The 18,642-nt window shown below is 43.3% G+C and overlaps 1 protein-coding gene across 1 annotated transcript; it reads right to left on the minus strand.

Moving 5' to 3' along the window:
• Positions 1 to 916: 916 nt before the first annotated feature.
• Positions 917 to 13,399, minus strand: LOC139450474 (uncharacterized). The gene is made up of 6 exons (XM_071232183.1): positions 13,294 to 13,399; positions 11,860 to 11,974; positions 10,649 to 10,737; positions 9,349 to 9,465; positions 5,889 to 5,945; positions 917 to 2,362 (listed from the first exon to the last, which is right to left on the minus strand). Exons 1-6 carry the CDS (start codon positions 13,363 to 13,365, stop codon positions 2,258 to 2,260), a joined length of 555 nt encoding a protein of 184 aa, XP_071088284.1. The 5' UTR covers positions 13,366 to 13,399; the 3' UTR covers positions 917 to 2,257.
• Positions 13,400 to 18,642: the final 5,243 nt, after the last annotated feature.

Raw genomic sequence — 18,642 nt, forward strand, 5'->3', positions numbered from 1 at the left:
GGGAAGGCTGGAAACTGGACTTAAATAGTTAGTTAACCTGTAAGTAAGTAAGTTAAAGATCAAAACCTGTTCTGGCCCCTAGAGTCCACTAGACTACTCCATGACCTATACTTGCCCCTAGAGTCCACCCCATGACCTATACTTGCCCCTAGAGTCCACCCCATGACCTATACTTGCCCCTAGAGTCCACCCCATGACCTATACTTGCCCCTAGAGTCCACCCCATGTCATGTACTTGCCCCTACAGTCCACCCCATGACCTATACTTGCCCCTAGAGTCCACCCCATGACCTATACTTGCCCCTAGAGTCCACCCCATGTCATGTACTTGCCCCTAGAGTCCACCCCATGGCCCGTACTTACCCCTAGAGTCCACCCCATGCCATGTACTTGCCCCTAGAGTCCACCCCATGGCCCGTACTTAACCCTAGAGTCCACCCCATGCCATGTACTTGCCCCTAGAGTCCACCCCATGCCATGTACTTGCCCCTAGAGTCCACCCCATGGCCCGTACTTACCCCTAGAGTCCACCCCATGCCATGTACTTACCCCTAGAGTCCATTAGACTACCCCATGACCTATACTTGCCCCTAGAGTCCACCCCATGACCTATACTTACCCCGAAAGTCCACTAGGATACCTACTCCTTGTTCACTTACACAGGGAACAGCTCACACACAGTGAGTGAGTGAGTATAGTTTTTTAGCAATATTCCAGCAACATCACGGCAGGGGATACCAGAAAAGAGCTTCACACATTGTACCCAAGTGGGGAATCAAACCCAGGCCTTCAGTGTGACTCACAAACGCTACCCCACCGCCCCCTCACACTACTGACCCTGAAGACAATAAACACAATGTTCCAATCATTTTCTATAAAACATTTATTTCTATTTAAGTATAAAATATTCTTGACAATATTATGATCCATGATGAGAATTCATGAATGGAATATAATCATACAAAAGAAACATGCTTGACATATAGACTTAACAACATGAAACTTGCACTATCGTGTCAATTCAATTCAGTAATTTAACTAATATTAATCACATGAAAATCATGAAAATATCTGGTTTTCTGTTTGAAACACATAAAGTGTAATTTTCTTACAATGGTTATAAAGAACCTGCATCTAAAGTGCCATATGTACAAAGGTTATATGAAACATGGATGAATCAGCGATTAATACTATGTACAACTTCATCCTGTCACTCTCCTAGCTGTCACACCACCTGTCCTTCTCAGAGAAAAGTTTCTTATTCCTCTCACTGATAAAAGAAACAAACTTAATCCAACTGTTTTTACAGAAAACCCATGTATCAACATGTACTCACAAGAGTGGATAATTGCCAGAGCCATTCAGATGCATTTAGTCAATAAGCTATGGATAATATTAACCACATTTTACTGTCGTATTTTCCTTCTTCCATCAAGGATAGTCAGTGAAACAAAACAATATGTATTTAAATACTAACCACGATAACCAATCATAGCTTGGCTGGTGGCTTTTTGATGATGTTAGTTTTCGAACAGTTTCACCTGCTTAACAAAAAATAACTTCGTAAATTTGTTCAAGGCACTGTTATTGTGTTGTGAAAAAAACACATGGTGTGACATTACTTGTTCTTATTCTGGACATGCTTTACATGACAATAGCGTTGACATTACTACAGGGAGTACAAACAAATGAAGAAATTTTAATTTACAATGCAAACTTATTCTCTGATAACTAGCCTGTAATGAATTATGTACAAGTTAAAACTAAACCTGTGTATCAGTATTTAATATATTGGCCATCATATATTCAAAATGAAGAGGAATGTATCATGTTATTGGCTGCTCACTCAAGTCAGTTGTAGTAAAAAATTCAGCAATTTTCTCAGATCTTTCTACATGTTCTAGATGATGTTTGTATATTAAACCTTCATCAAATTAGTTCCCCTTAAACATAGACCAAACCATAATGTATCTATTTGCTGAAAAAAATAACAATCGCTGATAATTTCACAGAATGTCCCAAATATTACTCTATTCTTTAGGTCAAGAAAAAGGCAAGGAAATGAATGGAATTTTAACAATATTAATATCACATGCCAAATAATACATTTTCACCATAGCCCAAAGTTTTCTTATGTTTCTTCACTCTTTGGCAGAGTCCAAAAGACAGAATGGCAAGATATCAATAAGTGGAACTTGCTGATCATGAAAACAATTCCCTTGTAATAATGTCCCAGGGGCACCGAGACACCAGGTGTCTATGCGTAGGAGTGACTGTACTTCTTCTCAGAGAACCGAAGCTCCATTGCCATCTCATCCGCCATCTGCTCATATCTCGAGTACAGCACACATGAGAAACATATCTGAAATTAAACAAATCTATCAAATTCCTTCTGAAACTTGAAGGATCAGAAATTTACCACTCATACCATTTAAGAAGCAACCCATGGACACTGATTGAGCACAAACCTGGGATGCTGGGGAGAAGGGGACACAACTCTGCACACTTAGTTGTGACATCTTTAAACATTTGGCAACCCTTTCCCCTTACTTGAAGATTATCCCACCTCTATTACAGTACTCGCAAAGATGGTCGCAGTTTCACTATTGCTATATAGTAGAAGAATAGTGAAAACCATAACCGAGATACTATTGCAATACACATCACATTGGTCCAGTATCCAAATAGTATAACAGAGGTATAACACTCTCAATAGTATTGTAATTGACACCTGTAACTCATAGCACACACCATTGACACCTGTAACTCATAGCACCCTCCATTGACACTTGTACCTCATAGCACACACCACTGACACCTGTAACTCATAGCACCCTCCATTGACACCTGTAACTCATAGCACCCTCCATTGACACCTGTAACTCATAGCACCCTCCATTGACACCTGTAACTCATAGCACACACCACTGCCACCTATAACTCATAGCACCCACAATTGACACCTGTAACTCATAGCACACACCATTGACACCTGTAACTCATAGCACACACCATTGACACCTATAACTCATAGCACCCTCCACTGACACCTGTAACTCATAGCACACACCATTGACACCTGTAACTCATAGCACACACCATTGACACCTGTAACTCATAGCACCCTCCATTGACACCTGTAACTCATAGCACCCTCCATTGACACCTGTAACTCATAGCACCCTCCATTGACACCTGTAACTCATAGCACACACCATTGACACCTGTAACTCATAGCACCCTCCATTGACACCTGTAACTCATAGCACCCTCCATTGACACCTGTAACTCATAGCACACACCATTGACACTTGTAACTCATAGCACCCTCCATTGACACCTGTAACTCATAGCACCCTCCATTGACACCTGTAACTCATAGCACCCTCCATTGACACCTGTAACTCATAGCACCCTCCATTGACACCTGTACCTCATAGCACCCTCCATTGACACCTGTAACTCATAGCACCCTCCATTGACACCTGTAACTCATAGCACCCTCCATTGACACCTGTAACTCATAGCACCCTCCATTGACACCTGTAACTCATAGCACCCTCCATTGACACCTGTAACTCATAGCACCCTCCATTGACACCTGTAACTCATAGCACCCTCCATTGACACCTGTAACTCATAGCACACACCACTGCCACCTATAACTCATAGCACACACCATTGACACCTGTAACTCATAGCACCCTCCATTGACACCTGTAACTCATAGCACCCTCCATTGACACCTGTAACTCATAGCACCCTCCATTGACACCTGTAACTCATAGCACCCTCCATTGACACCTGTAACTCATAGCACACACCACTGCCACCTATAACTCATAGCACCCACAATTGACACCTGTAACTCATAGCACTCTCCATTGACACCTGTAACTCATAGCACCCTCCATTGACACCTGTAACTCATAGCACCCTCCATTGACACCTGTAACTCATAGCACCCACAATTGACACCTGTAACTCATAGCACCCTCCATTGACACCTGTAACTCATAGCACACACCACTGACACCTGTAACTCATAGCACCCTCACCATTGACACCTGTAACTCATAGCACCCTCCATTGACACCTGTAACTCATAGCACACTCCATTGACACCTGTAACTCATAGCACCCTCACCATTGACACCTGTAACTCATAGCACACACCATTGACACCTATAACTAACTACTGACGCTGTTAGTCCTAGTAGACCCCACTATTGACACCTGTTAGTCTTAGTTCACCCCACCATTGACACCCGTTAGTCCTAGTACACCCCACCATTGACACCTGTTAGTCCTAGTGCACCCCACTATTCACACCTGTTAGTCTTAGTACACCCCACTATTGACACCTGTTAGTCCTAGTACACCCCACCATTGACACCTGTTAGTCTTAGTACACCCCACTATTGACACCTGTTAGTCCTAGTACACCCCACTATTGACACCTGTTAGTCCTAGTACACCCCACCATTGACACCTTTTAGTCTTAGTACACCCCACCATTGACACCTGTTAGTCCTAGTTCACCCCACTATTGACACCTGTTAGTCTTAGTTCCCCACACCATTGACACCTGTTAGTCTTAGTACACCCCACTATTGACACCTGTTAGTCATGTTCACCCCACCGTTGACACCTGTTAGTCCTAGTACACACCACTATTGACACCTGTTAGTCCTTGTACACCCCACCATTGACACCTGTTAGTCCTCGTACACCCACCATTGACACCTGTTAGTCCTAGTTCACCCCACTATTGACACCTGTTAGTCCTAGTACACCCCACCATTGACACCTGTTAGTCCAAGACCACCCCACTATTGACATCTGTTAGTCCTTGTACACCCCACCATTGACACCTGTTAGTCCTCGTACACCCACCATTGACACCTGTTAGTCCTAGTACATCCCACTACTGACACCTGTTAGTCCTAGTACACCCCACCATTGACACCTGTTAGTCCTAGTTCACCCCATCATTGACACCTGTTAGTCCTAGTACACCCCACTATTGACACCTGTTAGTCCTAGTTCACCCCACTATTGACACCTGTTAGTCCAAGACCACCCCACTATTGACATCTGTTAGTCCTAGTATACCCCACAATTTACACCTGTTAGTCCTATTACACCTCACTACTGACACCTGTTAGTCCTAGTATACCCCACTATTGACACACGTTAGTCCTAGAACACCCCACTATTGACACCTTTTAGTCCTTGTACACCCCACTATTGACACCTGTTAGTCCTAGTACACCCCACTATTGACACCTGTTAGTCCTAGTACACCCCACTATTGACACCTGTTAGTCCTAGTACACCCCACCATTGACAACTATTGACACCTGTTAGTCCTAGTACACCCCACTATTGACACCTATCAGTCCTAGTACACACATCTATTGACACCTGTTAGTCCTAGTTCACCCCACTATTGACACCTGTTAGTCTTAGTTCACCCCACTATTGACACACGTTAGTCCTAGAACACCCCACTATTGACACCTGTTAGTCCTTGTACACCCCACTATTGACACCTGTTAGTCGTAGTACACACCACTATTGACACCTGTTAGTCCTTGTACACCCCACTATTGACACCTGTTAGTCGTAGTACACCCCACTATTGACACCTGTTAGTCCTAGTACACCCCACTATTGACACCTGTTAGTCCTTGTACACCCCACCATTGACACCTGTTAGTCCTCGTACACCCCACCATTGACACCTGTTAGTTCTAGTACACCCCACTATTGACACCTGTTAGTCCTAGTACACCCCACTATTGACACCTGTTAGTCCTAGTACACCCCACTATTGACACCTGGTGTCAGCCATGAAGTAGGAGGCAGTAGGGTTCTGTACGTACGTAGATGCAGGTCTTCACAAGCCAGTACAGCCACAGGAACACCACAAAGGAAAGTCTCTGTAACAAAAATGGAATACTGATCAGCAGTGTAAGTACATCACAAACTTCACAGAGTCCATCAATTTGGATGTTCATATTAGTCGATTTATCCTAACGCTGCGTTTTCCTTCTTCACTTTCATCACATAACAGAACCCAAAACAGGCCTCTTCTCCCTCACTACCTTCCCAGGAGGCCACTACAATAAATCATGTGGCAAGTTTTCAATTTGAATAATGCATGTTTGTATTGTCTCATATGTTGGTGATATCCAGTCTATTTCCATTCTGTTGTTTCAACACAATTGTCATGGGTAATGACTAGCCTCATTCATTGTGTGACGTTTACATTATTCATTGTGTGATGTTTACATTATTCATTGTGTGACGTTTACATTATTCATTGTGTGATGTTTACATTATTCATTGTGTGACGTTTACATTATTCATTGTGTGATGTTTACATTATTCATTGTGTGATGTTTACATTATTCATTGTGTGATGTTTACATTATTCATTGTGTGACGTTTACATTATTCATTGTGTGACGTTTACATTATTCATTGTGTGACGTTTACTCATTGTGTGATGTTAACATTATTCATTGTGTGACGTTTACATTATTCATTGTGTGATGTTTACATTATTCATTGTGTGACGTTTACATTATTCATTGTGTGATGTTTACATTATTCATTGTGTGACGTTTACATTATTCATTGTGTGATGTTTACATTATTCATTGTGTGACGTTTACATTATTCATTGTGTGACGTTTAAATTATTCATTGTGTGACGTTTACATTATTCATTGTGTGACGTTTAATAATTCATTGAGTGAGTGAAAATCAAAGTGAGTAAACAGAGAAGAGTTGGTATGACATTTATCAAGGTCAAATAACAGGCAATAAACTCTTCAACCATGCCACTGGATTGGTCAAAAACATGCAATTTTAAACAATTGAAATGCTCGCCACAGTCATATGGCCTCTTATGAAGATACTGAAGACATAATTTTAAATTATTCTCTAAAATTGAAATTAAGTAGATCTTGTGGTTAAGAAAGAACTTTTCCAATCTGACTACAACCAATTCGGGCGATGTTTATTCTTGTCTGAGGAATTTATTAATAAACTTAAGTAAGTCTTCAACGTCTTCAAAAGAGGTAACAATAACCCTAAGAAAAACAAAAGTGAAATAATAATCTCAAACATGTTGAAAGCACTATTTTTAATTCCTATTTGGGTTAATCCCAGGAATGCATACTAAGTGCCCATGGCAGGCAAAATGGGGAGAAAAAACTGATATTGTTAAAAAATAATGTGCTAATTTTTGGAAATCCTGAGGGATTGTGATTAGTTATAACTGAGAATATTTGATTTGCTGCACACTTGGGACTGAATATCGGCCTCTGAGCAGGTCCAGGTAAATCCCTGTCTTCCGAATACAACAATTAAGCATTGACCCCCAACAACATGCACACAAATACATGGAGCAGTAAACATGCACAATAATTTTTTTTTCTTCCCAGACATTTTTTTTTTACAAAAAATAAAAAAACAAAAAAAACACCTGATTTGCATTGATGAACACTGCCACGTTATCAGAAGATAAGGTCAAATGTGTCATATAAGTCAGTACAACTGATTTATTAGGGACAACAAGTTGTAACAGTTTCATACTTCAATATTCTATCACAACAATGAGGCTGCAAACATGGCAAAGAAAATATCAGGACATCTTCATCTTCGTCAAAACCCTTGCCTCAATGCATGTAGGGGGTGGGGTGGGGTGCCCCCTTATGTCACAACCCTTGCCTCAATGACTTCAGGGGTTGGGGTGGGGTGGGGTGCCCCCTCATGTCACAACCCTTGCCTCAATGACTGTAGGGGGTGGGGTGGGGTGGGGTGCCCCCTCATGTCACAACCCTTGCCTCAATGCCTGTAGGGGGTGGGGTGCCCCCTCATGTCACAACCCTTGCCTCAATGCCTGTAGGGGGTGGGGTGCCCCCTCATGTCACAACCCTTGCCTCAATGCCTGTAGGGGGTGGGGTGCCCCCTCATGTCACAACCCTTGCCTCAATGCCTGTAGGGGGTGGGGTGCCCCCTCATGTCACAACCCTTGCCTCAATGCCTGTAGGGGGTGGGGTGCCCCCTCATGTCACAACCCTTGCCTCAATGCCTGTAGGGGGTGGGGTGCCCCCTCATGTCACAACCCTTGCCTCAATGCCTGTAGGGGGTGGGGTGGAGTGGGGTGCCCCCTCATGTCACTACCCTTGCCTCAATGCCTGTAAGGGGGTGGGGTGTAACAGTTTCATACTTCAATATTCTATCACAACAATGAGGCTGCAAACATGGCAAAGAAAATATCAGGACATCTTCATCTTCGTCAAAACCCTTGCCTCAATGCATGTAGGGGTGGGGTGGGGTGCCCCCTTATGTCACAACCCTTGCCTCAATGACTTCAGGGGTTGGGGTGGGGTGGGTTGCCCCCTCATGTCACAACCCTTGCCTCAATGACTGTAGTGGGTGGGGTGGTGTGGGGTGCCCCCTCATGTCACAACCCTTGCCTCAATGTCTGTAGGGGGTGGGGTGGGGTGCCCCCTCACATCACTACCCTTGCCTCAATGCCTGTAGGGGGTGGTGTGCCCCCTCATGTCACAACCCTTGCCTCAATGCCTGTAGGGGGTGGGGTGCCCCCTCATGTCACTACCCTTGCCTCAATGCCTGTAGGGGGTGGGGTGGGGTGCCCCCTCATGTCACTACCCTTGCCTCAATGCCTGTAGGGGGTGGGGTGGGGTGCCCCCTCATGTCACTACCCTTGCCTCAATGCCTGTAGGGGGTGGGGTGGGGTGCCCCCTCATGTCACAACCCTTGCCTCAATGCCTGTAGGGGGTGGGGTGGGGTGCCCCCTCATGTCACTACCCTTGCCTCAATGCCTGTAGGGGGTGGGGTGCCCCCTCATGTCACTACCCTTGCCTCAATGCCTGTAGGGGGTGGGGTGGGGTTGGGTGGGGTGGGGTGCCCCCTCATATCACTACCCTTGCCTCAATGCCTGTAGGGGGTGGAGTGCCCCCTCATATCACTACCCTTGCCTCAATGCCTGTAGGGGGTGGAGTGCCCCCTCATGTCACAACCCTTGCCTCAATGCCTGTAGGGGGTGGGGTGCCCCCTCATGTCACAACCCTTGACTCAATGCCTGTAGGGGGTGGGGTGGGGTGGGGTGGGGTGCCCCCTCATGTCACTACCCTTGCCTCAATGCCTGTAGGGGGTGGAGTGCCCCCTCATGTCACAATCCTTGACTCAATGACTGTAGGGGGTGGGGTGCCCCCTCATGTCACAACCCTTGCCTCAATGCCTGTAGGGGGTGGGGTGGGGGTGGGGGCCCATGGCACTCGCTTGCCTCAATGCCGGTGTACTTACGAAGGTGTTGAGTCCATAGTAGGAGAACTCGAAGAGAGAGAAGCAGAACTCGATGAAGATATATGAGATGATGAAGTACAGGTACCATCTAGTCTCCCTCATGTACATCACAAAGTGCTGTAAAACAACCAAATATAATGGTTAATGCCCTAGTAGTATTGCAGCCCTCTAAGTAGCCACCTTTTTGTGGCCAAATGGGACTTAAGTCTATGATTGGCGACCTAAATTTATCTACTGCTTGCCACTTGGCTACCTAAAAGACAACATAACCTGTTTGCTCCAAAAATCAAGGTTAGGCTCCTAAAATATTCATGTTTGGAGCCGCTTGGCTCCCTAACAAAAAATAACGAACTTAGAGAGATGCATTGGTGTATTTGTTTGACATAAGTAGTAAAATCCTAGATATTTTTTATATTTGAATACTTATCCAGCATTACTCCTTAACATGCTTAATGCATCAACTGCTTGTTCTTGATAGAGAGGATGAGCTGTGTGAGGTCTTGCTGAAGAAGAAGTTGTTTCAACTAGCTTTGAGGGCAACCCCCATCACACAGCTCCAATGTGACCACATTTTTGTGAGAGTTGTAAAGTTCTTTGGGCCATTGACAGGAAGTCACTTGTACAAATGATCTATCTCAGACATTCATTTGTACGAGTCTTGATGTCCCCGTATCACGTTCTCATAACACCCTCTACCAGCGCTCTACTGTTCAGCATCAGACACTTAGGCTTGTTGCCGTGTCAGTGAATGGGGGAGTGACTTGGGTTTCATTCTGCTTTTAGCAATGTTCCACACATACCGGGGCAGTTGGGTAGCCATGTGGTTAGAGTGTTCGCTCAGCACGCCAAAGACCCGGATTTGATTCCCGACATGGGTACAATGTGTGAAGCCAATTTCAGATGTCCCCCGCCATGATATTGCTGGAATATTGCTAAAAGTGATGCAAAACAACACTCACTCACTTCACACACACCATGCGTGCGCGTACTGGTCCTGACTAATTTGGTGCTAGCCCACTTAGATACCATGCCTCACTTTAACATGGATACTGCAGTGAGACATAATTATTCTCCAAGACAAGCAATCTCTATTTTTTCCTGTGAGGTCGAGCTCCAGACAGGGTAACAACAAGTACCATCTTTTGACATATTTTAGTATGATGAAGCAGAGGATCATTAGTCGCCTCAAGCAAGCATGGGTTGCTGAAGAACATAAACCAGATGATCGCCATGCAGGGGGGTATCACATAGGAGTAGATCTGATCGTAACGAGAGTGACTGGACACTGTTGTCTACTCACCCGGTTTGAGACCATCACGGACATGTACACTGAGAAGATGATGATGCCGACGTGGAAGACAAGCAGGATAACGTCACTGGCCAGGAAGGCTGCAACAGGAGGCAAATGGAGTCACACACTGTTTGTTTGTTTGTTGTTTAACGCCGCACTCAGCAATATTCCAGCCATGACGGCAGTCTGTAAATAATCAAGTCTGGACCAGACAATCCAGTGACTGACATCATGATCATCGATCCAAGGAATTGGGATACGATGACAAACATCAACCAAGTCAGTGAGTCTGACCACCCGATCCTGTTAGTTGCCTCTCATACGCTGACAGGTAAACACAGCCATGTTAATCTGTACAGTGAGTCACACTGACAGGTAAACACAGCCATGTAAATCTGTACATCGAGTCACAAACTGACAGGTAAACGCAGCCATGTAAATTTGTACAGTGAGTCACACACTGACAGGTAAACGCAGCCATGTAAATCTGTACAGTGAGTCACACACTGACAGGTAAACACAGCCATGTAAATCTGTACATTGAGTCACACACTGACAGGTAAACGCAGCCATGTAAATCTGTACATCGAGTCACACACTGACAGGTAAACACAGCCATGTAAATCTGTACATCGAGTCACACACTGACAGGTACACACAGCCATGTAAATCTGTACATCGAGTCACACACTGACAGGTACACACAGCCATGTAAATCTGTACATCGAGTCACACTGACAGGTAAACACAGCCATGTAAATCTGTACATCGAGTCACACACTGACAGGTACACACAGCCATGTCAATCTGTACATCGAGTCACACTGACAGGTAAACACAGCCATGTAAATCTGTACATCGAGTCACACACTGACAGGTAAACACAGCCATGTAAATCTGTACATCGAGTCACACACTGACAGGTACACACAGCCATGTAAATCTGTACATCAAGTCACACTGACAGGTACACACAGCCATGTAAATCTGTACATCGAGTCACACTGACAGGTAAACACAGCCATGTAAATCTGTACATCAAGTCACACACTGACAGGTGCACACAGCCAAGTAAATCTGTACATCAAGTCACACTGACAGGTAAACACAGGCAAGTAAATCTGTACATCAAGTCACACACTGACAGGTACACACAGCCATGTCAATCTGTACATCGAGTCACACACTTCCACCATGTCCATGGTAGAACCATCACTTACCCTGCCACTGATGGGATCTCCATGCTGTGTGGAACCCCTGGCTGATCTCGAAATCATAATTCGCGATGGCGGAGACATCCAAAGCTCTCATCAGCAAGGCAAATATGGCTGTGACCTGCAAACATGAAACAAACACAACTGATCATTGCTGATGGAACAGAAACTACAAGTCACTGACAGGCGGCACGGAATTACAGCTCAACTGAGCCACTTACAACACTATTTCAAGCGAGACAGATGGTCCATAATTCAACTAGGTAATTCTGTATATTACCAGTGTTCAAAGTAGAGTGTAGATTAAGTGCCTCAGGCCATCTAGCAGTTTTATAACCCACAGCATAATTTGCAAAACTTATGTTTCAAAGAGACAGTCCACGGATCCTATATAACCATATATACAAGTCCGCGGACGGACCAACCTTGCAGAACAACAACCAAAGGATCACAATGGCGACCAACAAAGGTACCCTTTCTCGGCAATAGATTTAGGTCTATTTTCACAATACACAAAACCATATTTCATATTGGCGGTCACCTAAACTCATTGTGTACAAGGAAGTGTTTTGTTTACCTTATAGCCTAGAAGCAACTTCAGCGCCACTCTCGGGGACATTTCTCTAATCCGATTTTGGTTATAGCTATTAAGTATGATTAAGTACATACGGTTCCACTACACGAGAAAGGCACATGGGAGGCATTATTGTACCTGTACCAACAATGACCCAAGTAGTGTTCCAGAGCTCCAGATAACTTTTTGACCATTTAAGTTTTTACTCTATGGTTTCTATTTAAATTGGGTTATTACATTTTTCATTGGGTAGCCAATCTTTTTTTACTCATCTACTGATCACTCTGTTGGTTTTTTTTGCAAAAGCCAGGAAAACACAAGATAAATGAATTCCCAGAAATTCATATTGTTGATGCATTTCAAGCAATAGGCCTGGATATTTGTGAAACCCAAAACATCATTATTTAATGTGTTTTCACCATACGAACTTGTTATTGGTCATTAAATAAAAATATATACCCTCTATATGTAAGTCTCTACTTACATATTTAGCATGTTTAGGGGGTATATATCTTTAAAATGTACTGACAAATAACAAGTTCCTGTGGAATGGGTAAGAGTACTTCCGCCTGTATCCACACTCAAAAATATATATGATTAAAAGTGTTGAGCGGCAACAGAGACCATATAATAGATTATATGGTCTCTGGCGGCAATTAATACTTACGTATATAACTTTTGGAGGGTGGATACGGGCGGAAGTCTTTCCGCGAAATGTCCCCAGGTTTGTTTATTTCTAAAATGTCTAAACCAGGAAACGCGGAGAAGGGATCGACTGATTCAGGGCTACTTCAAAATGCCTCACCTGTACACACAGGTAACATAACTAATCAAGCTATGGTCTTAACTAAACGGTCGTCACTTACCGTGGTAGTAATGTACCCGATTACAGTCGCTGTTCGAAGATCCCAACACAAAAATCTTCGCAGGAGAGTCATTTTCGAAATAGTCTCTCACCTGAAATGGCGGCGTTTCCGGTTACCTGTAAAATGGGACCATTCATTGATAGGAAACGCATCGGTAATTATTATTTGTACAAACTCTAAAACACTCGTAATTCGAAGATCAGTTAATGTATTTGGGCATATAACGTTACTAAAATCAAATCGACAAACAAGCATAAAGGAGTTATGCAGAGTGATTGAAACATATGATTACTAACTATGTGACAATTCTAAATGAGCACTCCCTCACATTGACCTCGATTTATCACCTGAAAGGTATGCACTAAAATGCCAGTGCATACCTGGACAACTGCCTATATTAAATTGTGTAATGTGATTGTTTAAGGATAAGATATGATCGGAATGACCCCCTGCGGTCTCGATTCTAGTGCATGGTCAAAGTGTATTTTTCAATCGTCATACTCGAGTTCATGAAGTAACAACGAAGGGACATAACTCTTTGTGTCATGATGATTGATGAGTTCAATGCAACGCCAGGAGATAGTAGTTGCGATATGCATTAGAAGGAAAGTCGTTGTTTCTGAGTGTCTAACCCGACAATCACATCGCATCTACTTTCAAGTTTAACAAGTAACGGGTCAGTGTCTATAATTACCGGGACAACCGCATCGAATCCACTATCAAGTTTAGCAAGTACAACGGGAGAGTTAAAACTGCCAAGTGGCGTTCACGGTGGGAAACAGCTCTCCTGGACAGACACGTGATCTCACTGTGTCATGCACGTGCGACATGTCCCATGTACAATTTAAATCTCAAGGAAACGTGTGATACTCAGACATTGACTCTGAACGATTGAACTCAAGCTAGAGAATCAAAACGGTTTTTGATGATTTTACAGTGCGATATGTTACCTCTGATTCTGAATTTGAGATTTCTCAGACTCCAAGTCACAACTAGGAGGGATTCGTGAAGATACCAACTCAACCCTCGCCCGTATCCCGAATATCATCTTATTTTTCCCTCTGTGTCTCATTGCTCTCTCTCGAATCCCGAATACTAAATCTAAAAAACAACGAGAAAAGAGTATGATTTGAATTAAAATTACTAAAAATATATATTTTAAAAATCAAATGTATATATAATTTAAAAATGACTTTTTATGCACACTATTATTTTCGTTCAAATGTTGAATCTTCATACCAAATTTTATGTGCCTTCCGCGTACCGCACGGCTACGCCCCGAATGCTCTGTCAACAGACCCCAGTACGAAAAGATGTTGGCAGCTCCACTCGTAACAGTTTCAATAATATTTTATAAAGCTGTTCGAACACAATTTAATCAGTTAATTTCACCTCTAGCACTATCAACTTTAGTATATATCTGTTCGACCTGCCTCATTGTGATGAGCTAGACAAAATATTTTTGAACTTTACCTCCGGGAAGGTGAGATGAGGTGGAATGGGGTTTAACGTCGCGTCCAAGATTATTGCATTTATATAGCGACGTGCATGTACGTGTGTGTGTTTGTGTGGCTGCTTGTACTAGTCCGGACTGATGCCGATTTATAGTGCTAGCTCACTGAGATACCCTGCCGCAGTTTAATATGAATACCCCACTCAGACACAGTATACTGACTCTGAGCCGACCAGTCCTTGTTTTAGCCCCATTATAGTACCACCTTTAAACGCCTTTTGGTATGACGCGGCCGGGGATCGAACCCCGGACCTTCCGCTCTCACACTTTGCCGAGTTGCGTCCCGAGTATGGACCCGAGCTGACTCGGGGGGTATTCGTAAGGAGCTCGTAGCGAGCTCGTACTAAACTCGGGGTAACTCGGGATACCTCGTACTGATCTACGCGAGATTTGGAACTGCTCAAAACAGTCGGACCGCCAGCCAACTCCTAGTAGGCTCGTAACACACTCGTCCTACTCGTAGTACCCTCGTGGCGGCCTCGCGGTGCTCGTACAGATTTCGTATGCAAAATTTATTGCCGAGTTGACCGAGTCTAATACGACTTGTACGAGTGTAATTCCTGCCGAATTATTTAGCAGCTCGTAGCCACCTCGAACCAAAGTCGTATCAAACTCGTACAGCTCGTATCGAGATCGTTTTGCTGGTATGCAACTCTTAATAGACTCTTTTAAGACTCCTACTGGACTCCTATGGGGCTCGTAACACACTCGTAGTGTACTCGTATGATACACGTATGTGTATTATCTTCCCGAGTCCTAACCGAGTTAGGCTCGGGAGAGCTCGGGCGAGCTCGGCAACCACCTCGGCAAAGTGTGAGAGCTGCGTTAGCCTGACAAGATTAAGAGAATGCATCTGAAAATAAAGGAGGATCTAGAAAGGTACGTGTAAAGGCATGTACAAATGAAAAGTTCAACGATATTTTGTAAATGTCTTTTTTAATAAATTTAATACTCCAAGTAATATAACAATTTCAGAACTTTCATAGGGGCTCATACTGACAAATGCATCACTTTTTATTAAAACGTTTTGTACAAAGATATGCTCTTGCTTCTTGGGAAATATATAAAATTTATTTTAAAACCGATCAATCAGGTTTATAAAACATATTACTTGAACCACTCTGGTTAAATCATCACTGTATAGGCTTATTGTATCACTCCGCACTTGTTCAAAAAAAGAGTTCACACGATAATAAAAAAATAGCAATTCGAGAGGGATATTGTCCTATGAATGTAAGAATATGTTTATTGTTAAGGACTCTTTTCAAGATTATAAGATAGTATTAAGAATATTCACTCGCAATTCGAGAGGGCTATTGTCCATGAATGTATGAATATGTTTATTGTGAAGGACTCTTTTCAAGATTATAAGATAGTATTGAAAATATTCACTCGCAATTCGAGAGGGATATTGTCCTATGAATATAAGAACATGCTTAATGTTAAAGACACTTCAAGATTATGAGAAATTATCAAGAAAATTCTCAAAACACGGAAAGACACTGTAAACAATGCCATTTCTGTTTATCAGACTATAGGAATATACAATGTGGTAATGAAGTTGATTTAACCTTAAAATGGATGTCATGTATTTAATAATAAAATCATGCAATCTGATACACTTCCTGTAGTTTGCAATAACTGGGACAAAACGACTAATGTGGAATAACTGTGACCTTGGAATAATATATTGTCCAATTGCAGAACCTGTATTAAAGACACAATGCTACTGGATTGTCAGTATCGATGTATACATGAAATAGTATACACAGAATAATATATCAAAATGAGTTACAGAAGATGAAAATAATACAAATATATGCTCTTTTAGTGAATTATACTACAAGAAAAGAATACCTCTGTGTTGGCTGGAATGAACTTCGTAGCCTACACCCTGATATTGACTTGTCCTTTCTGACTTTGTAATACTGTTGAGATTTGACACTGGCTATGAGTTCATGAACCGTGTTTCCTGGCAGCTGACATGTATGTCTACATATCAAGTATAAACACCAACATACAGTCAAGTCTCGTTAATCCGACAATCGGCTTTATCCGACACTAATGATGGGAATGATGCTTAACAATAAACAATTAATGATTAAATAAATAATATAGGATTAATCACATGCTTAGATTACCCCCATCTCATTAAAATCAGATACAAGTTCTCTCTATCGCCGAGGACATCCCATTACAGGTCACATCAGAAGAACCTTTCGCGAACTATGACCGACGAACGTTGGTACTACTTAACTTCATTTATCCGACATACTCGTTAATCCGACATACTCGTTAATCCGACATTATCATATGCAACCAGCCATGTCGGATTAACGGGACTTGACTGTACGTTATCTGGACACGTTGATAATAATTATAATATATAGATCATAACGGAAATGTCTATTGTCAGAAATGCATCTTTGCAGTGTTCGAGAGGAAATGCCATCTCTCACAATTGATCAATATCGTACAAATACCTGTCTCATTTCACAGCCTGACTGAACGTGAAATATGTACTTGAATTTGTATATGGATGACCGCTGTATACATGTCTGCAAAAATGAATGGAAAATGTGAAGAATAAACTGAGAAAAACGTATCTCCCAAATAGCGCCTCGGCAAATATTATTTGATCGAGATTTGTGGAACGCTACTTGGAAACTGATTTCATTTATATCACGGCGTTAAACGCTAAATGTCTACATGTGGAATTAAAGCCCGTTGACGTATCTTAGAAATTTACGATTTTGATGAAACCCACGAGCACGGGTATGGCGCTTACAAACCTTGAAACATAATCAGGTCAAATCTGGCACGCCTTAGGAAACCAAAGTTCTTCAGATTATTTATGATGTGTCAAACTAGCCAGTCTGTTTGTGATTTCAGTAAGAGGCACTGGAAGTTAAATGCAACATAATCGTGCAGCATGATACCCCTTTCTTATTTGCAGGAACACGGCTTGTCCGGTTGTCCAGCCCACACTTTACATAGTGCCGGGGTGATGGGGTAGCCTAGTTGTTGAAGCGTTCGCTCGTCACGCCGAAGACCCTGGTTCGATTCCTCACATGGGTAAAATGTGTGAAGCCCATTTCTGGTGTCCCCCGCTTTGATATTGCAGGAATATTGCTAAAAGCGGCGTAAACCCATACACACCCACGTATATAGTGCTAGCCCACTGAGACACTATGCCGCTGTTTGCCATGGCTACCGCACTCAGACACAATATACTGGCTCCGAGTCGAACAATCCTTGTTTCATCCCCTTAACGTCTAGCGCCAGGCAGGGTAACAAGTACCATCTTTTAACGTCTTTTGGTATGACGCGGTCGGGGATCGAAGCGCTGACCTTGCTCTCTCCGGGCAGACACTCTATCCACTAGACAACATAGGCAGGTAGGGGCTCGAACCGCTGACCTTGCTCTCTCCGGGCAGGCACTCTATCCACTAGACCACATAGGCAGGTAGGGGCTCGAAGCGCTGACCTTGCTCTCTCCGGGCAGACACTCTATCCACTAGACCACGGCGGCAGGTAGGGGCTCGAAGCGCTGACCTTGCTCTCTCCGGGCAGACGCTCTATCCACTAGACCACGGCGGCGGTCTAGGGATCGAACCACCACTTTTCAGCTCCCCAACCAGACGCTCTATCCATCAGACAGAGGAGCCGATCTGTAACAATTTGATCATCAGTTCCCACGACAAACTGGCGGCCCATCCTGCCTTGGAATCCACATACGGGACTCATTTGCCCCGTGGACTCGTGTTCAAAGCCATCATCTGCACGAGTTCTCACGGTGTCCCCCGCCGTGATATTGCTGGAATATTGCTAAAAGC

Source organism: Haliotis cracherodii, unplaced genomic scaffold (assembly GCF_022045235.1).
Source record: "Haliotis cracherodii isolate W230 unplaced genomic scaffold, xgHalCrac1.p SCAF_8, whole genome shotgun sequence".
In the NCBI taxonomy this organism is placed as follows: domain Eukaryota; kingdom Metazoa; phylum Mollusca; class Gastropoda; order Lepetellida; family Haliotidae; genus Haliotis; species Haliotis cracherodii.